Source organism: Mus caroli, unplaced genomic scaffold (genome assembly GCF_978045245.1).
Source record: "Mus caroli unplaced genomic scaffold, Mus_caroli_1 scaffold_19, whole genome shotgun sequence".
NCBI classification, from domain to species: Eukaryota; Metazoa; Chordata; class Mammalia; order Rodentia; family Muridae; genus Mus; species Mus caroli.
Genome location: NW_028227274.1, coordinates 4,925,497 through 4,950,576, shown reverse-complemented (window position 1 = coordinate 4,950,576; position 25,080 = coordinate 4,925,497). Strand labels below are relative to the sequence as shown.

The 25,080-nt window shown below is 37.1% G+C and overlaps 1 protein-coding gene across 9 annotated transcripts in view; it reads right to left on the bottom strand.

Annotated features, from left to right (window-relative positions):
- Positions 1 to 25,080, bottom strand: part of Wac (WW domain containing adaptor with coiled-coil) — a 54,959-nt gene that overhangs the window by 20,192 nt on the left and 9,687 nt on the right. For all 9 annotated transcript variants that reach the window (XM_085833491.1, XM_085833494.1, XM_085833495.1 and 6 more), the window contains exon 4: positions 3,257 to 3,363. In XM_085833491.1, coding sequence (XP_085689617.1) covers positions 3,257 to 3,363 — 107 coding nt within the window. The remainder of the gene's footprint in view (positions 1 to 3,256; positions 3,364 to 25,080) is intronic.

Sequence of the window (25,080 nt, the reverse complement as noted above, 5' to 3'; positions counted from 1 at the left end):
AAAAGGGCAGGCAGATACATACCAGTGTCTACACCAGTGTGCTTCAACGAATATTCTGCAAACTGTGTCAGCTGTCTTAAAGTTATTCTGTTTTGCCTAAAGCAAATGTGTGTTTATATTTAAGCTAACCTAACATGTAATCCTCACTGGCTATACAGTGAACCCATCTACCCACCAAACAGCACGCATAGCCATATGCATATCCTGCAACACTAGTAACAAATCTCAGCTTGCACAAATGGGATATCTTATTTTATAAAATGCAAGACACTTTCACAATCGGAAACCAGCAAACTATCGTCTCAACCCATTTCTAGCAAGGAGTTAATGACACCCCATTGAGTAATGGTGTAATTTAAAAATACCAATGTGCAATGAATGGCAGTAGCCAAGTTTACTGACTTTACAAAGAGTGTGTAAAATTGACCACTCAAGTCCAAGTCCTACGTACACATCCCATTTCCTAATTTACTTAACACGTAACAATCAGTTTTCAGGCATTATCAGAAACACTTGAGATAATCTGAACTTCTTTCACATGACTAAAATACTTCCTAACATTACTAAAGTGAGTTTGACTTTTTCTTCCTTCATCTATCATAAGAAAATGGGTATTCACCCAGAAGCCACACAGGACAAGTGATTCTCTCTCTCTCTCTCTCTCTCTCTCTCTCTCTCTCTCACTCACTCACACACACACAGGGCAAGTGATTATCACACACACACACACACATATGAAGTTCTATGATACTTCAACTAAACCAAACATCTTAATGGTTTTTCCTCTAGAAAGGTTACATTTTATTAAAATGTTATATATATTAACGCATGATGGGCTTAATTAGCAATCTGAATGATTTAAGTTCTTAAAATACTGTTATCTTCAATATAATACCCATCAAGCTTATACAAACTGTTCACTGAAAAGTGCACTAGATAGAATGTGTGCCTTTAAAAAGGAACCACTAACAAGAAGGCTTGAAGTCAGCCTGGCCTACACACCAAATTCCAGGCCAGCTGAGGTTACATAGTGGGACAGTCTCAATCCTCCCCACAAAGGGAACTTTTACCAAGACACCTATCTATCCTTTCCTTAAACTCAAATTTGGATAGCTCTCTGACATGAATGTAGCTGTTTCTTCTGCAAAAGTATCTCTATTTTCTTAGTTGTTCACCTTACCAACATTCCTATACAGAAATGTGGCAACACTAAAATTAACCCATGAGTTACTAGCAGATCATTGCCTGTCCTGTAACAAAGAATTTCATAAAGTCCCAGTAATTCTTTGATAAATTTCCTTCTTTTTGTAAATAAAGGAGACTCTTTAGGCAAAACTGACTGCAGAGCCAGGCATGGCTCCAAACATCTGTAATCCCAGCATTTAGCAGAAGGCAAAGCAGTTAGATCTCTGAGTTCTAGTCTACCCTGGTATACATAATTAGTTGTAGGACTGCCTAGTGGAGCGATACAGGGAAACCCTGTCTTAAAGGGTTTGCAAAGATCTAGGATAAGCAAATGCTCCAAAATTATGAAGGCTACTTAGGTAGTAACAAGAGGACTATTTCATGCAAAACGGTTCCATTTATAGCACTTTCCAGCCACACAAAATCAGCATTGGATACTGGGGGGTGGGGGAGGGGTGGAATTGTTTGTTAACCATGTACACACACACAAGCCTGTACATGAGGGCCATGGTGAGGGTATGGATGACAGCATACTGTGGAGTCAGTTCTCTTTTCAGTAGGGATTGAACTCAGATCTTCAGGGTACATAGCAAATGACTTTAATTACTGATACTGAGCCTCCTCTTCAACCCTCTATCATAGTGTTGTTCCTAAGTAAGAGTCCATTTTTTTTCTATCACTTTGGTTGTGATCCTGGTCTTAAACAACTAAATCATCTTTCCAGACCCTTTTTTTTCCCCTAAAGGAGCAAAGTCAGAAGAGCCCTTGTTTAAAGTCTACATATACATGTATTTAACTCGTGGTTAATAAGTAGCATGATTTATTTCCTAACTTGACCTGGCATTTTAGAATTTTATAATATTTGACTAGCTATCCCAATGTTCTATACAACTATGCTACTTGACCAGAGGGTGTGGGGGAACCACACACACAACGCTAAGACCTATCTTCCAATGCCAACTAAAACAAGAGAATCACCCAGGTAAAATTTACTGAAATTTATTTGAAGTTCTTAAAGAATAGTTTAAGACTCATATTTTATGTTTTGTCTGCATGTACATACTATGTGCAGAGCAAGTGCCCAGGGAGCTAAAAGGTACCATTCAGTTACAGTTTGTAAACTGTTGGAACCTGAACGTTGGTACTCTGGGAGAACAGCAAGTGCTCTTAACCTCTGAGGCATCTCTCCAAACACTTTTCCTATTATTTACTCTTCCCTGTATTTTAAACACTTTTTGGTAAGTTTTGACATTGCAAATCTGTGTTTGCTATGCATTCATTATATCCTTCATTCGCTCTTGTATGAAATTCACTTTAGTAAAAGACATGATTTTATTATTCACATCTGTCTTCAAAGTTCTTGTTAATTATGGCAAACTTATCCAAATTTCTGGGAGTATTGTCCTGTGCCACCCTGTCCATCAATTTCACACGTCTGTGTCTTTTTTTAAGTGTTGTTTTATCTCTTTACTAGTAAACAGTATCTTGAGCTCTCTAAGCTATACTCAACTTGGAAGAGATGGGAAGTCTTCTTAACGACTCCCCCAGTTTTAACATCATTCTAAATTGATAGCATTTCTGTTACCACCAGACATCAACAACTTCCAGTAAAATGAACCAAATTGTCTACGTTTTAAGACACCTTAGCATATATTTGATTAAAGTTTTTTTTTGCTAAGTGAATATAGATAAAAATCTCAATCGAATTCAATACTAAAAAGTATCCAGTTATTATTTCATTAATCTAAGCCTGCCTGAGTACTAAAATTATGGTATGTTTTTTTTTCTTTCATGCCTTTGAGGATCAGGATATTGTCCTCACTGTCTAACAAAGTACAAAGTACAGAGCAGAGAATAAATAAGCAACTTATGTAAATCTAAAAGAAATTAAACCTTAAATAACTTTAGAAATGTGTTGGTCTGGTATTATTTGTACTTCATATATAATATAGGAAAATAAATACATTAAGCTCCACACCAATTGAATATTTTAAAAATTAAAAGACAACATCTAAGAATATTTACAGTATGCATTTTAATCTTGACAGCCCAGCATCATTTTAATACTTACTGCATCTGAAGTTTTGCTTGGATTATTGCTTGGATTAGAAGAATGTGAATTTGAACTATGAAGTGCACTGTGGTTGTGTGAGTTTTCTTGTGGAGAGTAACTGGTCCCTTAAATAGAAATAACAAAGAATAAGCACAGTTAGATATATTTCATCTATTTTTTTAAGGCATGCCACTGTAAAACTGGATGAGTATCATATCCTATGAACATAAATAAAAACATGTAATCCCTACTTAGTCCAGACTGGCTCTGAATTCATACAGCCTCAGCACAAGGCAGCTGAAATTACAAGCGTATGATGTTAACAGCAAACACAATTCATGCCTCTCATACTACAGAAAATGACAGACATGGCTTAAAAATAACACTGCACAGCTAAGCATAACAGTGTATGTCTTTAGTTCCAAAACTCTATAGGTAGAAGCAGTGTGATCTCTAGAAGTTTGAAGCTATCCTTATGTACGTGAGTTCTAAGATAGCCAACAGCCAGGACTAAGAGGTCTTTTTCGCAAAACAAAATAAAACAAAAACAAAGAAAAGGAATCATTTTGTCAGATTGTTTTTAAAGAAAAATAAAAGGAGTATAAAAACTGAAAGTATAAGGACAAGAGACAGAACTAGCTGTTTTCAATATTTTTGAAATCTGGTTTTTAAAAGATAATCTCTAAACTAGCTTCTTAATACACTTGAAATTTTTTAAGCTAAAAAATAACCTAAATTTTTTACCTGTTTAAAATCTAAGTGAGAAACCTGGTTGGTAAAGATAAAATCAAACGTTTTCTCCTGACAGGATCAACTCAACCTAGAAGTTCTTAAAAGTAATGTGAGTAGTAACCAATACTCTACACATCCCAACAATTGCAAGGAATAACAGTTCCTCCACTATTGTCTAGGAAAAAACCAATGTAGAGCCTTGAGTATACATAATTCAGTACAGAGTTCTTGTCACTCACACCAAGGTAGACAGGTTTAACTGCTGAAAAGAAGCCAAGCTACACAAATCTAAATAAGCAAAAACTCAGAAACCATCAGTTGATCTATTCAAAAGTAAAACAGAAGAGAGGAGCGAGTGTATGAGATCAAAAGTAGATGAATTTGACCTGGGAATTAATACACATTCATTGTGCACTAACAAACAGCAATCAGCAAACAACTATGGCTGAGATTTATCTTTGAATATGGATCCTCCACTTTATAAGTGAAGTTATGACTAAACTACTGATGTTAGGCATGACAAGAGGATCATTTAAGCATTAGTATGGTTAACCAAATTAACACCAATGTGAGGAATTTAATAAAGAAATTCGCCCATACATCTAACAGTGGAGAAGCCTGATGGCTTTTACGTATACTTATATATTGCACTTGTTATCTTATATTGTATTAAACCATTTTTTCTAGATATAGTAGGTAATAAATAAATCCAACAACCCAATAGACTTATAAACCAACCAATTAGGCTCAGAACTGGACAGACGTAGGCAAATATCCAAGCTTCGGGCCATACAAAGTGTAATCACATATTCATGAGAAAAGCTATATTCCAGAAAAATTTCTTAACTCTACTAAATGCTGCTCACCATTTCTAAGCTTCATGCACAAAAACCAAACCAACCAAACAAAAAACAACAACAATAAAACAGCTCATGTGCTCATGCTGAATATCAGTTTCCCACTAAGATATAAATTTTCACATGTGCTAGGCAAAAGGGTAAAACTATTCTAATCTTATTAAAAATTTAATTTAAATCCAATTTGAGCATGCTAGAGACAGCCTTCCAGAACTACTATCAAAATCTGATGCTGGAAGAATGAAGAGCGTTTTTCAGGGGCTACTTGGTAGAAGACACTTGGAAGCATAGCGCTGGAATCTGCCATACTGCACCATGTGGGTCTTTCTACTCTAGGAACTCAACATCACAGTAAGGCCCTGTGACAGTGGTATTTTCCCTCCTGTATTCTGCCAAACCTTTACTATAGTTCCTCATGTTGTGGTGACTCTCATCATAAAATTACTTTTGTTGTTACTTCATAACTGTAATTTTGCTATTCTGAGTGTTAATGCAAATATCCATGTTTTGTGTTAGGCCACCCCCGTGAAAGGATTGCTTTAACCCCAAAGGAGTCATGACCCAAAGGCTGAGAACCAATGTTCTAAAAGTTTATTACAAATATGCATATAATAACAATTACCTACTACTATACCAAGGTTTTAAGAGAATCTTAGATATATTCTAAAATTTCCATTTGCAGATAAATCATGCAACAGTTATAGCACATGCCATTAGTGTCTTTATGCACTATTCCTCAAGTTGTTGCTTTCATGGATTTTCATACAATGTCAAAAATAAAAGAAGAAAAAAAAAACCCTCTGCTATTGTCTGAAATGAACACAAAATAATCTAGTAAGAAAGATGAATTAGGTGAATCTACTTTGACATTTGTTAATTTTCTTAAAGAAAAAGCTCTGTTAAATCTACAGAAGGATCAAATAAGAGCTTTGTTAAAGACACAATTATTTACTCTATGCACATAGTATTTTGTGCATGATGTCTCACAAAATTAAGACACAAGAATCTACTTGTCTTAGTGATTATCAATGAAAATGTGGCATCCAACTCAGCAAATAGAAACCAAGCTATTTGTATAGTCTAGTGTCCTCTCTATGCTCTCTGCACATTATTAATAAAATTTCAGGATTAATGAAATGTTCCCTGAGCCCCTACAGCTTTAGTGTTAAAGTAAATCATACTTAAACCAAACTTTTAAAGATTCCTTTACAGGGTGATACTGGGGGTGTGGGGGTGGAAAGGTGACATTCATATTTGTAATTTGAAGGATTTAAAGGATAAGCAAGTTCTACCCTCTTCAATATTTATCCCAAGGAACGTAACATGGAGACAGAACATGAATCTGTACTGCTTGCAGACTGCTCAGCAATGAACTGCTAGCTTTTGCTTTCTAGTCTTTAAATACTATGTAAATAATGATCCTCTCTGCCTTGAAAATATGTTTCAATGCATGAACCAAGGTAAGTTAACTTTGGATTGTGTTGTAATTTACAAAATACTCAGTAGCCGACTAGTACTGAGATGTCAAACCAAAACTGAACCAGACAATGTCTCTTAATGAGTAGATTAGAAGATAAATTAACAAGGACTACACATGGTTGTCAGAGATCACTTTTGGATCAGTGATAATTTTAATGATAGCCACCAGTTGGTAAACACTTAAAACAAAGCTCATAAATTGAGCCTTACCGTGTGTGTGTGTGTGTGTGTGTGTGTGTGTGTGTGTGTATGCGCGTGTGTGTATGCAAGAGCAACCGGCATGTGATATTCACACTAATCAAACAATCAAAAAGTACAAAATATTATACTATAATTGCTCATATAGACCATTTAAATATATTTAACTAAACAATATATGATAAAACTATTTTAACTGCATGGCACTTGAATTATGGCAGAAATTACACATGATATAGCAGATGAGTATAGGCCATACACAAAAACTATGCCATTTTTATACACGGAACTCTATCTAAATTTTTGGTAATAAGGATGGATATGACATTTTTACAAACATAAACAGTATGTGAAAATGACTTTGAACTGCTATAACAACAAGAAATTGTACAGCTTTGTAAAACTAACCCAATTTAAAACTCGGGGGAAAGCAGCCCTGGAGAGCAGGCTCAGCAGTTAAAGACAGTTGCTCCTCTTCTGAGGAATCACGTGCAAACAGAGGCCCAACAATTCCAATACACCTTCATTTCTGGCTTCCTTTGATACCAGGCACACTACAGAAACATACAGAAGCACACACACACACACACACACACACACACAAACCAATATAGAAAAATGCACAAGGCTGCTGAATGACACACAGAAAGTGGGAGATGAGAACTATCTCCTCAAGGTATTTTTTTAGTGGAATGAAGAACTTCCTGAACCACAAGGTATCTTATCCCTGAGAGGATAATTGATCAAATACTACAAATTTCAGAGAAAACAATCTCTCCACTTGTCACCGCAATCCAATAAACTTCTCAAACTTTCTTCTGTATTTGCATGAAATGACAAACAATTATAAAAACAGACTTTACGGACATAAAAAAAATGATATCGAAAAAAATAATGAAAGATTTTTTTTTTGTTTTTCGAGACAGGGTTTCTAGCCCTGGCTGTCCTGGAACTCACTCTGTAGACCAGGCTGGCCTGGAACTCAGAAATCTGCCTGCCTCTGCCTTCCAAGTGCTGGGATTAAAGGGTAACAAGAATATGGGGAAGTACATATGGGGAGAGCAAAGAAAGGTTTTACAAAATAAACCAGTCAAGAAAACACATTTCAAAGAAATCTTCCAAGCCAAGAGTTTCCTCCCCACAAACGAATGGGATGATCAAAGAAATAGTGCAGTATAAACAATCAAAGAGGGTGAGAAGTAAAGGTCAGTGGTAGGGTACAATCCTTTTCTAGGCACAACAAAAGATAACCTGTCGGGCAGGGCCTTGAAAAGACCATGAGGTAAGCAACTACTTCTAAATTTGACTGGGAGCCTGCTTCCACAAGAGGAATTCATGCTTGCTTACTATAAACTGGCCAAAGCCCTCAGCCTAGAGCCCCACAGCTTCTAGGAGATAAGTCTACTAATGTCATTTAGCTAAATAATGTTACAAAATTGCCTTTTAAGTATTTATGTTTATGCCTCTGGAGGTACTGCTGTTCTCAACCTTGTACAAAGATGCTTCTCTCTGCAGTGAGCATCAGTTGATGCAGAAAGGTAAAACTGGTCAAAGTGCTAACAAATGATTGTTGAGTGCTCAGTCCCAAATGGGATATCTATACCAACCAGCCCAGGCTCAGGGACCTCACAGACAATGAGTGCAATAGCACACGCGCGCACACACAAAACAAATATTAATAAGCTAAAAAAAAAGGCTGTTCTTATATTCACAAGTAGAATGCTTTTGTTCTTTCATTCACTTAAAGAAAAGACTCTTTCTGACACTCCACTGACACTGCTCCTAACTACTAATCATTCTTATTAACTCTTGTTAATTTAATGGCTCTTCTGAATCATATTCCCTATCCAACTTCCATCAGCACAATTAAGTTCCCTATCCCTACAAAAGTCACTCAAATTAATGACATTTTCACCTTCTACTATTCCTAATCTTCAATTTTTCTTTGTATTGTGCATGTATATTCACAGGAAGGCATATGTGTGTGTAAGGCGCAATGTTACAGAAGAGGCCAGAGGACAACTTTTTATGTCATTCTTCTGGTGTCATTCTAAATTTGCTTCAGAAATAAAGAGGAAAGAATATAATACCTTAAGCTGGTCCTAACCACGCCCCAAACTTCCCTGTTATATACATACCTCAACAAAAGCATCAAGATTAGTTAAAAAGCCAAATTTCACAATAGATAAAAATAGTAGGTCTTTTAAAACCAGATCTTCCAAAGTGCTAATGAAAACATCAAATTATTTGAAAAGAATATGCTTAAGGGTAAGTAATTACAAGAGGGTTTGTTGCCGTTGTTATTTGATTTGATTTTAATTTGATAGAGGGCCTCACTCCATAGCCCAGGTTGGCTCCAGGTAATACCTTGGTGGTCATTTCTTTTTGTCCTAGCTGGGCTTTTGTTCTGTTTTTGTCAACATGCTTTAGTTATTTGGGAAGAGGCATTACCATCATTGGGAAGGTGGTGCTATGAATAGGAACACCAAGAGAATTCTTAGATGCCTGCTTATTAGAGTCAAAGAAATGCTACAGATTAGGGTGGAAGATCTGGGAGGAACTTGGGACAATAAAGCCAGGATCAAAATATATAGTATGAAATTCTGTTATCAATCTGTCACCTCAATTTCTGATTCTTTTAACACGTTTTGACTGCAGCACAGAAACTGAATTCCAAGAATCATGCTTCAGATGATTCTCTCAAAAATACTTTTATCACTCAACTTCCATCAAACCCTCCACCACAAGCCAGGTTCTCAATTTGGTGTAATAATAAGGTCTCTTAGCGTAACCCTGCTTCTCCCTTCCAGGCCCAGTAAGGGAAAGGGCAGAGAGCAAAGGTGAAAAATAGGCCAAAAGAACATTTTTCTGAATTCTGAACCATTTTGAAGTTATTCAATTTTTTTAATAGGGATGCTTAACAACAACAAAAAACAACAACAACAACAAAAAACTTTCATATGCCTAATGGTGACACTATAGTGTTAACTCATTTTATACTACTGCTACACTGTCTATGTAGTAGGTACTTATACTACTGCTACACTGTCTACATAGGTATTTTTGCTGACATTGGAAACAAAGTTATGGCCAATAGTTTATCAGTCAATTATATAATATAGTTCCTGTTAGAAAACACAATAATGTTCCATGTAACAAACAGAACAGGGTGGTTAACAAAAAGGAATCCAGAAAATGAAATAGAGCACACTGCTCTTCGACTGAAGCCTGAAGCCCCAGAATGACACTGAGTAAATTCTAAAAACATCAGGCTCTACCAGAAGCTGTCCTATTTGCTTGGCTCTTGAGAACTAGGAAAAGGTGGCCAGTGAACTGCAGCCAAAGACCTAGCTGTGGGAAGAGTGGGAGAGAAGCAGTGGGTAAAGGAGGCTGGAGAGACACTGAAGAAGGTCTCTGCCATTCTAACTACTAGGACTTGGGAAGAAGTGATGACGACTGTACCATCGTTGAGTTCTGGGATGCAGCCTCACAGACTGGAGACACAGAGTGACACAGATGATGCACTGACATAAAAAACCATATCCACAGCAGTCAAAAGTGAGTATCAGCTATATACCTGTTTATTAGTTATTTATCATAATTATGTAAGACCATTTTTAGGCAAGAAATAACTGTTTTTATTAGACAAAGATAATCTCAATTTGAGTCTTTATACTCCATTAGCTATCCTTTCTCAAAAAATAAAATCTTCTAAAATTTGAATGCACTCAAAAAACATACCAAATAAACATTTGTTAAGAAGAAAGCACCAGGGCTAGAGAGATAGCTCAGCAGTTAAGAGCACTGACTGCTCTTCTAGAGGTCCTGAGTTCAATTCCCAGCAACCACATGGTGGCTCACAAACATTTGTAATGGGATCTGATGCCCACTTCTGGTGTGTCTGAAGACAGCTTCAATGTACTCATATACATAAAATAAATAAATCTGTTAAAAAAAAAAAACTCTAATTTAAAAAAAAAAAAAAGAAGAAAGTCTTTAGAAAAGATGAAAGTGCCAGTAATCATACTTTCAATTATAAAACCTTAAAACAGGCTGGTGAGATGGCTCAGTGGGTAAGAGCACCCGACTGCTCTTCCGAAGGTCCGGAATTCAAATCCCAGCAACCACATGGTGGCTCATAACCATCCGTAACGAAATCTGACTCCCTCTTCTGGAGTGTCTGAAGACAGTGACAGTGTACTTACATATAATAAGTAAATAAATAAAATCTTAAAAAAAAAAAAGATTTCATTTAAAAATAATAATAAAAAAATAAAACTTTAAAACAAAAATATAGTAACCCAAATAGTATGGGTCTGCCACTGTTACTGGAAATACATTATGAGGAACAATGAATAACAGGAAATCTAAACATCTGCAAGAAGGAACAAAACTCACGCATTTTGGAACATATGCAAAAAGGTTAAGTACTTAAATGAAAACTCTAAAACTGAAACATCTCTTACTGATAATTTTGAGTATGACATGAGCACACAAACAACAACATACAAATTAAGTGGGATCACAGCACAAAATGCCATGCAAAATGGGAACAAGTGGCTTTGAGTCAAGTACCTCATAAGATTCAAATACTAAAATATGTGATAAATGTATTATATACTGAAGTCAAGTAATCCAGACCAGAAGAATGTTCTCTTATTCATGGATTCCAGCCTGCAATCGTGATGTGAATGCATAACCTGGATTAACTGCAGAAACCAGGAAAATGAAAAGCAACTGGAGATGGAGTAAGGTACAAGAAGCTCTAGTGAGGGGACGGTAGGACACAGGCTCTGTGAAGGAGAAACTAGGAAAACCAGGCTGGCAGGGTGAGGATTGGGGGGTGTAGTGAAATACCTTAACTGCAAATATGTAAAGCAGGGAAATTGAAAAGGAGAGAAATAAGTGTAAGATAGATAACGCTAAAAACTTTGAAAATATTTAAGGAAACATCTTTAAGACACAAATATATCTTAGTATATACACACTTTGAAAGCGCTATCCCACTTGACGCAAAATGCTAAAAAAGGAGCCAGACAATAAAAACGCAGTGCCAGGCATAAGGAACCTCCCTTGAAGTTGGTCAAGGGGGTTGAAGAGACTAGCCCAACGGCTTATAGTTTTTTGCCCTTGTTCTTGATTGACCCTCTGCTGAAGATTCCACATTTGTGACACAGCACTTAGAGGAATCAAGCTGGGACTAAACTGAAAGCCTCCTATCTTGAGAACTAGCTTTCACAGTATCCACAGGTGTTATCTAAGCTGCCAAGGAAGAAAAGTAAATAGTCCCTACCAGTCGTGATGTCTATGAACCACAACAATGACAAGAAAAGTAAGATATCCCCCATGGTGCAATAGTAGCAAGTATGTCTTGGGTTAACCAGCAACTGTCTGAATTTAAGACACGTTCAAAAGAAAAGGATTTATCCCAATAATATAAATCCAGGTTACTATCTGATTTTTTTTTTACAGATTTATCAAGAAATCTTAATACAGTGCCAGTTTCCAAACCAGTATACTCTCTAACTGCACTCTAAATATTTATTCATATGTGCAAGTATACATCTCACCCCGCCTCAACCATAGGACATTGCATACGAGGTAGCAGAAATGATTTTAATAGCCAGAGTTCCATGTCTTCTATACATGACAAGGAAGCTGCACCCATGAAACCTCAACAAGGCTCCTAAACAAGTCCTGCATGTCAGATAACATGCCAATAATATATATAGAGAAAAATCTAAGGACCAATTCCTATTTGATGAGCTCCAAGCAACTAAGAACTGCTGAGTCTTCTTCAGGGACGAGACCCTAATAAGCAATATAGACTATCCAATCACAGATGAGAAACTCTCAACGGACAGAGAGCATTGTTGTGGGTACTTTCCTTACTCTGCTTCATGTTCCTGGCCAGTCCCACATGTGAACCCTCCTCGAAAACACACATACACACAGTTATTTTTAAAATCTTTGGCTAATTCAATTACTGGGCACTCCTAAATCTTCCCTTGCTACCCCAGGTCCAGTAGGGGAAGTAGCCAAAGACCACTTACCCAAAAACTCACTTGGCTGGTTGGCCTTATCTCCTCTGCTGTGTCCCTGTCTTCTCTCCCACAGTCTCTGAATCTCCTGCAACTCTAAGTGTCCCACCCCATGCTCAGCCATTGGCTACTTGCAACCAACTGAGGGCAAGGACTTTCATCGGTAAACAGATTTCCCCATTAAATCAAAGAATCAGAACCACCCTCTACATCTCACCTTTTCTATCCAATTAAAAAAACTCCTCTGAGACAAAAATTGAGCAGAATTATAGCAATCATGTAAATTATAAAGTATGGTATATAATTAAAATCCAGTCTATCGTATTTGTCAATTAGATAAAGTAGTCTACCATCATTCCTAATTTAGTTACAATTCTATCCCTGAATTATTTCTAGATTTTATTTTAGCCTGTAATATCATCTGAAAACTATGTTTTCCACTATATGTCATGTCTTTAATAGTCAACAATTTAAGATCGATTCTGGGACTACAAGTGGTCTTCAACCCTGTCAGAAATGTGAGGATGAATGAAACCTGAATCTATAGGAAAGCACCAGACATGGCTGCTCGGATTGAAACAACTGTAGACAGCTGACTACCTGGACAGTCCCCGTGGCCCAGGATCATCTGACAGACCTTTGTGAAGCAGAATTAAAAGACTGTGCACCCTGTCTAGACAGAGGTAACAATCAACTGTTTCACAAACTGTGTCCGTTGTTTGTAGATGAAATAGGCAGTTTTTGCCTCATGACCACCTTGCCACCATAAGCATGTCATCTGGAGGTAAAGATGGACAGTATCTTTTCTGAACTGTGAAGGGAGTGCTGTCAGGCGCAGACATGTCTCTAGTCAAAACTTGTAATAATAATGAAATGATTAAATGTCAGATTTTGTGGATTTCTGAAGTTTTTGAAGACTATTAATATAAAGTATATTTGAACTGTTAAATCTCAGCTATCCCTAGTCATTTCATTTTTTTTTTTTTTTTTTTGGTTTTGGTTTTGGTTTTTTGAGACAGGGTTTTTCTCTGTGTAGCCCTGGCTGTCCTGGAACTTACTCTGTAGACCAGGCTGGTCTCGAACTCAGAAATCTGCCTGCATGAGACAGGGTTTCTCTGTGTAGCCCTGGCTGTCCTGACACTCACTCTGTAGACCAGGCTGGCCTCGAACTCGGAAATCTGCCTGCCTCTGCCTCCCAAGTGCTGGGATTAAAGGCGTGGGCCACCACTGCGCTGGCTCCTAATCATTTCTATTTGAGTAAATTGAAAGCACTTTATTATAATTAAATCAGAATCTAACCTAACCATGATTTTACTACCTGGCCCTTAACTTGCATTAATCATCTTCTTAAATGGGTTGCACAGGCACAATGTCTATCTAAGAATAACAATATTAATTTTAAATTTTGCATCGATATGTAGATTCATGTCAGTGAAAACCTTAATTTTTATCAATATATAAATTCTGTACCAATGTAAGAGATTATAACTTTAATTTTACATCAATTACAAAGACTTCTACCAAAGTAAGATTATGACTACACAATGTTTAAGATTTAGCTACCCATCCCACCTATTTCCTCCATGTTCAAAATTATAACCAGGAAGACAGAATCAGGAGGACTGGAAAGAGAAAGGGACACAGTAGTAACAGGAGAAAAGCCATGGGAGGTTTCAGGTAAGTGGCCTCTGGATGCTTTCCTGACTGAAACTGGGGTAAGAGGGGACTCATTGAGTTAGCTAAGGCATTTTAAGAATAACTGGCATGTGCGTGCATGCGTGTGTGCATTTTCTATTTGCAAATCTGAAATAGCTCCTGGGTGGGGGCTTGTGTAGGACCAGCCAGAAACACAAAGCAAAAACTGCATGCCACAGAGCATATATACATGTGTCTATATATGTATGTAACAACAAAGAAGTACAAGATATGAGAAGTAATGGGGTAGAGTCCAGGAGTACAAGAGGAGAAAATGGGGTGGAAATGAACAATACTCATGTATAAAGTATCTCAAATATCTACAATATGTAAGGAATGTCCACTTACATATGTACAAACCCAAGAAAACCAAGTGAGGTTACCAATACCTCAGCTACTATTCATGCATTGAGCCAGAATGTATGGCCCTAAGTATTCGCTAAAGAAAATATGGTGCACACATACAAAGAAATATAATTTACCTACCTGCCAAAGGAAGAGCCTATCATTTATACCAACACAGATAACTGTAAAGAACATCTTGCTATCTGAAGACAGAAAAACAATAGATGACAAGCTATTTCCATGTGGAAACTTTAGCTGAACTGATAGAACAGAAAAGACAGGGTGGGGCCAGGCTGTAGAAAGGATTGATCAAAGGACACAAACTTTCATTTTGAACACAGTAACAAGTTCTATGAATCTAATGCATAGTAATGAGTGTATTAATTTTTCAACTATGAAATAATCATTTATCAAATCATCACATTGGATAATTTTAAAACATTCCATGTTGGACAATTAAATATTTAAAATTTAACAACTGACAGCTATTACTAAAAATTTAATATTTTGAAAACAGATACACTACAAATCTAGGAAGTTCCCCACCAAGGTTAAAAAAATAAAATTAAAAACTATTATTTTAACATTTTTTCAAGACTATAAATAGGGGTATTTCCTAGAGAGTGGAATTTGTAGCAATCTTACAATACCATATGTCCCTTTCTGTCAAAGTGTCACCCCAAGGTATATAATTCAAGGGTGAAAATGTCACTAATAATAAAAAAGCAAATGAATTCCAAATGGGCCCTACCAGATCTCATTAGAATTGCTTACAACAAGAAAAAAAGAGGAGGATACAAGTCAGACCTCAGTATCTGGGGGTTCCTTCTCTTTAACCAATCATGGCACAAAGGTATTGGGGGTGCAACAGGACCAGTAAGATGGCTCTGCTGATAAAGCTGCTTAACCACATTATCTGTATGTCCAAAATTCAAAGTGCAAAGAAAGGAAATTCCCTAAGTGTTGTCCTAAATGCAAATGCCAGTACACACCATAGCATACTCCCAATCTTGCAAACAAAATACGCATTTTAAAAGTTGAGACAGCAGGGCAGTGGTGGCTCACGCCTTTAATCCCAGCACTCGGGAGGCAGAGGCAGGCGGATTTCTGAGTTCGAGGCCAGCCTGGTCTACAAAGTGAGTTCCAGGACAGCCAGGGCTATACAGAGAAACCCTGTCTCAAAAATAACAACAACAACAATAACAAAAAAAAAAAAAAAAAAGAATACTAGCAATTTGCAAACTTTTCTAAGAAAGAAACATTGTGATTTTGGAAGCATGATAAATCTGCATGCATCAAATTCCTACCACCCACAACTTTGCACATACTAGTGGCATTTCTATATACCTCAAGAAATCATAAATGAAACTCTGAAAAACAACTGTATAAATTACTGACTATGCCAAAAAAAAAGGGAAAAGTACAGGGCTCCCTCTGTGAAAATGACTGAACAAAAATGCACACTGAAAAACTGACCAAGGCTAAAGCACTGGTTGCACATGTCAAATCCTCTGCGGAAAGGGAGACATGTTTAAGTACCGTGTAGAAAAAGACTCTAGGGAGAGCAAGGATTTGACCATTCTGTTCATGTGTGAACATGTAATGTGGCTAACAGATCAGTCACGGTGACCCTCTGATTACTGCAGTTCAATTGTTACTACTCTCTAAAATTGTTCATTTCAAACACTATATATTACTTTCAAAAGTCTGAAATGACAAAATATGTATCAAATAATTTTTTAACAAAGGCAAGTTGAAAGGCAGCAAGTGACTTATACACTCTCAGGACTACAAGGAAAGTGTGGCTAAAACCCTGAAAGTGAAGAGTAGAACTCCAGAGACAAGAATGTAATAGGGAGCCGGGCGTGGTGGCGCACGCCTTTAATCCCAGCACTCGGGAGGCAGAGGCAGGCGGATTTCTGAGTTCGAGGCCAGCCTGGTCTACAAAGTGAGTGCCAGGACAGCCAGGGCTACACAGAGAAACCCTGTCTCGAAAAACCAAAAAAAAAAAAGAATGTAATATGGGAGGACCAAACAAGCTTAAGTCTTGGAGTTAACCATGAAGACAATGAAGAGGGCTTTTTACACAGGAATAATAGCAATCTGCTGGCCACATGTGGCTAAAGAAGGCACAAAAGAGAAAACAAGACAGTATTACCAGCCTGTTATAGGAGGCACCTTTCATCATTTAACAATTAGCATGAATGGGACAGGAAAACAAGCAGCTAATTTTAGACATTACAATACAGTATGTGTGGTAGAACACACACACACACACACACACCCCAATGTATATGCCACAACTGCATTATTCTAGGCTCAGTTTGGCTGGTTAGAGAAAGTAGCTTGTAAATTAAAGCCTAAAAAGTATAAAGCAATGTGCAAAGGGGATCAGAAGAGTGTTGTTACAGCATTTGGTCCACCCAGACTAGATATCAACAACTAGGAACTGAAGAGATAGCTCGGTCAATCAAGCACTTGTTGTGCAAGCATGAGGACAGAATCCATTTAAAAAGAAGATTGGCATTGTGGTCCAAGTTTGTGATCATGCAAATAGGAACCAACAAGGAGATGCTAACCACCACCCCCCCAAAAAAAATCTATTAGAATTCCAGGTAAATGGGAAAAATACAAAAACCTAGGATGTATACATAAAGAACATGCAGCATTTTACTTCCTGCGTCAGGGTTACTTCATTTATTATTTCCACACTTATCCATTTTCTATGAAACTTCACTTTGTGACTGAATAAAATCCCCTTATGCTTATGAAGGACTTATTTATCACCATTCATCAGTTGATGTACATTGAAGATGATTCCATTTCCAAACAATTAGAACATGAATGTGCAAGAATCTGTGGTAACAAAAAATGGGCTGGAGAGATGCTTCAGCAGTTAAGAGTACTGCCTGCTCTTCTGAAGGTTCTGAGTTCAAATGCCAGCAGCCACATGGTGGCTCACAACCATCTGTAATGTGAGCTGATGCCCTCTTCTGATATGTCTGAAGACAGTGACAGTGTACTTACATATAATAATAAATAAAGCTTTGGGCCTGAACTAGCGGGGCCGGAGCTAGCAGAGGTTCCGAGTTCAATTCCCAGCAACCACATGATGGCTCACAACCATCTGTACAGCGACAGTGCACTCATATACATAAAATAAATAAATCTTAAAAAAAAAAAAGAAAGAAAGAAAAGAAATGTAGCTCTCATCCTTCATCAAAGCCTCTCTTTGAAGGGGGTAGGAGGTAAAGATCATTACAAAAAGCCTCAAATGATAAAAAGACAGAGGACAACTGATGAAGGGGTACTCAACTGAAAATGGTATGAACCTACAATATGGTCTACAAAACCTGAGGCTCAAGGAACATCCATAGATGGGGAAGAAAAGATTTTAGGAACAGATGACCAGAAAGTCTATACTGCTGAGACTGCTTCCTAGAAATGACAGGGAAGCTGCATCCATGTCTCAAAACATGACTGCCTAACAAGACCTAAATGATGACATCAACAGACATGCTAAAATCTCATGGGTCCCACCCCTAGAGTTAGTGCTCTGTGCTGAGTGAGCGAGATTTAAGTCTTCCCCAAGGATGAGCCCCTAAATCTAAGCCCTGAAAACATACAAATAAGCAACACCAAATGGATTCAGCAGGTTCTATTTATATATTTATGTATGCATGTATATATGTATATATAGACAGACACACATATAAATATAACCGTAATTATTAACACAAATGAGTCAGGAGTGAGCAATGAATAGTTAAGAGGAATAAGAGGGTGAAATTATTTGTTGGGATAATCATTTTGTGCACCATGTAAAGGTTCTTTGTATTATTCAAATGTTGATTTCTGAACTGTGAGAGTTGAGTACAGGGCTGACCTTGGTAATGTTATTTTTCTTCATCACTTTGTGATTGGTTTTAATAAAGAGCTGATAGCCTATAGCAGGGCAGGAGAAGAAAAGCAGAACTTCCAGGCAGTTGGAACTCTGGGAAAGAATCAGGCTCAGAGGAAGTTGGATGTTCAGGGATAGAATGAGAAGTAATGGACCACATGGCAAACAGGGCCTAGTACCAACAGGATTATTATCAAGTTATATACTGGGAATAAAGCTAAGCTGTAAGGTCTAAGCTTATTTCATAAATATTAAAAGTCTCAATATCAATATTGGAAGTTTGGAGGTTGAGACATTACAGAGATAGTGGTTCAATTACATTTTAATATTTTAAAAATTGCAAATTTAAAAAACAATCACTGTGGCAGAATAGAATCCTATGGATGTTATGTCCAGGAGAAACAGCTGGTTCTAGCTTCTGGGGGTGGGTCTGAGAAACCTCTGTTCTTGAAAATGAATAGTGAACTTGGCAGACAACTTAAGACAAACTAGAAGCCATACTGATAGAACTAAAGTAATGTTACTCACCTATCCCTGCCTCTTCAGTGTTGGGATTAAAGAAGTATATCCCAAATCAAAGTATTTTCAGTCTTTTTAAAGTTTACTTGGCACTTATAGGAAAAACTAAAACTGAGTTCTGTCTACAATATTCTTGAAACTTTAAGCATTCTTCAATTTAAATTTGAAAATAACAAAGGTATCTGTTTTGGTGTCTGCTGTTCTCTACATTACCTACTAAAAATACTATATGAACATCTCCACACCAAGTAAAACAAAAGTATAACCAAAAAAGCACACTACACTCCTAGCTGTAAGTTTTAGTTAGCACATGCTTGTGGGATATACAGGAAACCCCTGTAAGGCAGAAATTCAAGCAAAAATCTCCTTTCTCCTGATTTACTTATTTACAAGGGAGTTTTTGCATTTATAGATTTCAATCTGATTCTGTAGTTTGCTAAATAGTAACCAAGAGGCTATGTGTTCAGTTAAAATGCTAAAAATCTATCAAATGTTTAATCTCCAAATTTTAATTAAGACCTGCCTAGTATTCTTTCTACTTAATTCTTTACCTCTACACACACTGCCAAGCTGAAAAGGGACCCTTTTCACAATGTCAGAATCCAGTCAGCACTCGAAGATTTCTGGCTATGAGTTAACTTCCCTATCCTCAATACTGGACAGAATATCACACAAGCATTCTTGCACTGATCTAGATCCTCAGCCCTTCAGCATTTTCTTCTTCACTGTTCATTCCCAACTGTGATGCTCAGAATTATGTACATTACAGACCCAAAGATCAACTAATGAGTCTTCCAAAACTGAAAGAGAACCCCATAAACTCGTCCTCTTCCACTGACCCCAACATCAATGATACTAAATGAAAAGCTAAAGTCTCTAACACAAAGATACAGGACTACTACACAAAACTCAACTTTAAAATCTCTAACATTTATTTCTGATACCCTGAATCTCAAGAGAAAATGTGGAATGTGCTTCATTTTATCATCACAAGAAAGGACTATCATCAGTAGTACAGATATTAAAACCAACAACTGACAAATGGGATCCCATAAACAAAAGATACTGTCACTTGACTAAAAAGGCAGCTTACAGAATTGGAGAGTGCCAAAGACTTCCACAGCTATACGTCTGACATAAGAATCTAGAGATACATTTAGCCTATGATCCAGTTTACTATTCTTGTGCATATAGTTATACTAGTACTGTGTCCCCAAAACCCTATATACTACTATACAGCTATCTGCTCATTTGTGTACACTGCTGCTCTATTCACAATAGCCAGGAAATGGAAGCCACCTAGATATCCACCTAATGAACAATAAAAATATGCTTTATATACACTATGAAGTATTATTCACCTAGAAGAATGAAATTTCCAAGTAAATGGGTGGTACTGGAAAGGTAGTCATTCTGAGGATGGTAACTCAGTTTGAGAAAGACAAAAAATGCATGTACTCTCACATACAGATGCTACCTATCCTTGTATGTTTAAGCTGAAGTACTCAAAACCAGGAAACTAATAAGGGTTCATGGTAAGTTTGAGGGGGGATATGATGTAAAGATGTACAGAATAAAAGGGGAACCATATGGAAAACCACAGAAGCTTCCTAAAATATTTACATAAGCTTAATACATAAATATTTTATAAATACAGTATCATGTTTACATATACAACTTGATCACCTAGAAAAGAAAAAACATCATGGAATTTCCACACAAATGTGTGGATTGGAAATTATCATTCTGAGAGGTAATCCAGAACTAGAAAAAACCCATACTGCATATTGTTCTCTCTCACTTGCTAGCTAGTTGTTTTATTTGGGGGGAAGGGGTATAATTGTAGACATTGTTTCTCACGGCCCCAACCACAGCTTATCAAAATAAAAGTCTGGTGACAGGTATAAGTTACCTTTTTTTTGAGTTGTTGGTCAGTGGGATCCATAAACAACACCCCTTCTTGCCCTCCAAACATCATTGCTAAGATCCCCTATTGTTGAAGACACCACATACTTGAGTCATAGGACATGGAGAAACCAAAGTAGTACAAACTGGCTAACAGTCATTGTAGAATACAACCTGAAGCAGTATGTCCACTGTTGTAATAGTGGCACAAATATTATGGGAGTAACCAAGTTACTGCTTTTAAAAAATGGATTAATGCAGAACAGAACTCACACTTGACACTGTTAACTTGGCACCCATAGCCATAGAAGAGAGAAGAAGAAAAGAAAAGTAGCTGGCTAAAGCATGTCCTGCCACCAACAACCTATTATTGCTTAGCTAACTACACAGAGTATATTTAACTGCCAGCACTTCTGAACCCTCATCAGAAACCCACAACCATAAATAATAAAGAGACTGTGAAGTAGTCACATCTATATGGTTTATCTTAATTACAAACCACTGCCACCAAGATACTGGGATGGACTTGAAAGGGGCAGAAACAATGTAACAGCCAGAAGCTGTTTAGAATAAAACAGCATTTGCCAGAAATGATATCATAGGCATGATGTTATAGTATACTACATTGAGATGTATCCTTGTGTTATTCAAATGCTGATTTGCTACCCCCATACCTGGCTGAAATCTGTACAAGGCACTCTAATGCTTATTCTAAGTATCTCCTGCCTGAATGTTACGTAAACACTGTCCCGATTTGTTCTCTGATTTGTCATTAAATGTTGTTCAAGAATGGCTGAAGAGAAAATAGGGCTGAACTTCAGATCCAGTCAGGGGAAAGGGAGAGGAGAGGACATGCCAGAATGTTGAGGAGGTACTTGGAGCAGAGTGTGTCAGACCAGTACTAAAATGCAAGTATCTCAAGGATTTTGGCTGGAAAGTATCCAGATTAGCTTAGAGGAACAGAATGAATTGACAACTGTTCAGCTACTATGCTGTAAAATAAATCGTATTTTCTGTCAAATTTACTTGAGATAGAGAAAAATTATCACTCTTTGTTTGTTTGTTTTTGTTTTTGGAGACAGGGTTTCTCTGTAAAGCCCTGGCTGTCCTGGAACTCACTTTGTAGACCAGGCTGGCCTACAACTCAGAAATCCGCCTTCCTCAGCCTCCCAAGTGCTGGGATTAAAGGCGTGCGCCACCACCGCCGGGCTTTCTGCAAAACTTTTTAAACATTGAGCCACTGCTGAACAAGAACAGCTTTTATGCTTTGAATGAATTTACAAGTCAATTTATTGAAAAAAAAAATATTAAAGGATGAAGTTTAACCATGTAGTACTGGCATTCTCATTTTTCCTGGTTCAAAGGGTCTTTCAGTTACTATTAGTCACTTTAGGAATAAAATACACACACAATAAATCACTAATTTAAATAAGAATAGTTGTTCTAAAGAATGAAAAGCATTCTCAATCTGTCATCATTTTTAGTGATAGGTAATATACAATAACCATCTCTGACTACCAGAAGCCTATAGTGCAGTATATTAACTTCACTATAAAGGCACTATATAATACAGATTGGGGATGTAGCTCAGCTACTTGGGAGTATTTGCCTAGCATACACAAAGCTCTGCATTCAGTTTATCAGCAAAACTTTTAACAGTTCTGGTAGTGTTGGACACTTAAAATCCCAGTACTTTGATGTGGAAGAAGGATGAGAAGTTTGGTACACAGTGAGTTTAAGGTCCACCTGGTCAATCTGAGAGCCTGTCTCAAAATACTAAACAAACAAACAAACAAAAAATAGCCATAATATAAAGCAGTGTCAAGATCAAAGCAGGTTTCCTACAATGGGAACAACAACAAAAGCCAATGCTCTGGAGCAATGGCTTAGCAGTTAGGAGGAGTATTGGATATTTTTCTAGGGGATCTATCTGGGTTTGGCTCCAGAACCTACTCAGCAGCTCACAACCATCTTTAAATCCAGTTGCAGAGAATCAGACATTCTCATCTGGCCTCCTCTTTTGTACCATCAGTTATGCAAGTGGTAAACAGACACACATATATGCAAAGGAGAAACAACTAAATAATACTCTTTTCTTAGCCAAGTCGAACAGGAGTTGCAACCTGACATTTAGGATATAAAGATAAAGAGGCAATAGTACATAAAAGCACAAAATAGGACTATATATGCAGCTTTACTAAGCTGAATTAGTAACAAAGGGAAGGATGACTGAAAAGGAACATTTGGAAAAGGCAAAAGCAGAGCAAGCAATGGGACTGACGTCATAGCCTGACAAGACTGTTGAGGACACTTCTAGACTCTAGCAACATCCAGTCTCTTGCTTACATCATTGTTAACCCAGGGCCCCTACATTCACTCACAGCAAACAACAAGCTGATCCTAAAAGCCAAGCTGGCTAGTAGGTCAACAAGGCATTGAGTTTCCCTACAAGGAACACATCTTGTTCTCGGTGTCCTAAAAGAACAGTCTAGGACTGTAGGAAAACTCTATTCCTTAATTTGTATTTGTCTGTTGCTACTGTTGGAGGAAAGTAGTAATAGCTTCATTTAACCTAAGTACACATGATATCTAGATTCTTACAAAGGACTAATATGTATCCTGCATTTAAACTCCAGAATCCTCACTTCCAACTGAAGGAGAGACATCCACCACAATGATCATTTGCATTTAATAGCTGATTTTACCCATCTATAACAATTTAGCTGAAGAGTAGGAGAGAAAATAACGTGATGATAAGTATTTTACTGGGCACACAGCTGTAAAGCCAGCACTTGGGTTCTAAGAGCAGCCTAGCCTACAGAGATGAATTCCAGGATAAAGCTACATCTAGCAAACAAGCACAGGATACCAACGCATTAAACATTTAAACCGAGACTAATGTAACTTAAACAAATCATGTCTTAAAGCTTGATGACAAGACCTTCCTTATATGCAGTCTCATTACTATCCAGAAAAAAGAGCATGAGTTTTATGCTCTACATATTCTCAAAGACAGAAGACATAAACAAAATATGCCTTAACTGAGAAAAGAAGTCTATTATTCCACTGTGAGGAAACCTACAAATCAACTACAAATACAAAAGATATTAAGCAAAGAGCTTGATCTATTTACTGAAATCATAGCAATGAAAAAATATTTTCAAACATCAAACAATAATTTCTAAGGAAGGGTGTAAAACTCAGTGGTAGAGCAACTGCCTAGCATGAGTCCCTGCCTGGGTTTCACTCCCAACACAAAACGTTCCTAGTATAATAAAACATAAAACGTATCTAGGATAATGGAAAATCTATGATGTGCAAAGAAGCGTTAATTGCAAGTGCCAGTAAAGCTTAAGAAAAAGAGAGCTAAATAATGACCATTTAGAATTCATGTACACATGGACAAAAAAGACAGACTAATTAATGTAGCCATGGGCCAAAAGAAAAAAAGCAAACTGAATGAAATCACACAGATACAAATAAGATAGCCTTGGACTCTGAATCAAAGCCTATATAATATTAACAAAGCAGCAACACTTTCATATTTTACATGTTCCAATAATAAGCTTATATACAGAAGAAAGGGGAATCAAGACAAAGTCAATCTAGTCTCAAAATAACTTAAATCAGGACCATTTTCTTTTTAGCCCATATATGTTAATTCTATGTTTTCAAAGCACAACATATAATGGTCATATAAAAAAGTTCTTTGCCATATGTGGTGGCATACACCTTTAATCTCAGCACTTAGAGGCAGAGACAAGGGGATCTTTGCGTTTTTTAGTCAGCCTGTTCTACAGAGCAAGTTTCAAGCCAGGCAAGGATACATATTGAGACTTTGTCTCAAAAGAAACTAAATACATAGCCAGGCCTGGTGGTATAAGCTTTTATTCCCAGAACTTGGAAGGCAGAGGCAGAAAGATCTGTGAGTTCAAGACCAGCCAGTACAATGCAACTGTGAGAACAGCCAAGGATACATAAAGAAAATCTCCAACTATCAAACCGAGACAAAAAGATGTCAAAATATTATTATGCCAAAATATGAACATTTTTTATTACTCAACAACCCTCAAGCATGTTTACAATTCAACTGTCTCCAACAGGCACAGCCTTCTTTGGTATTGATAAAGATTCAAATTTATTCTTACAAATCAAATACTGAATGCAAAA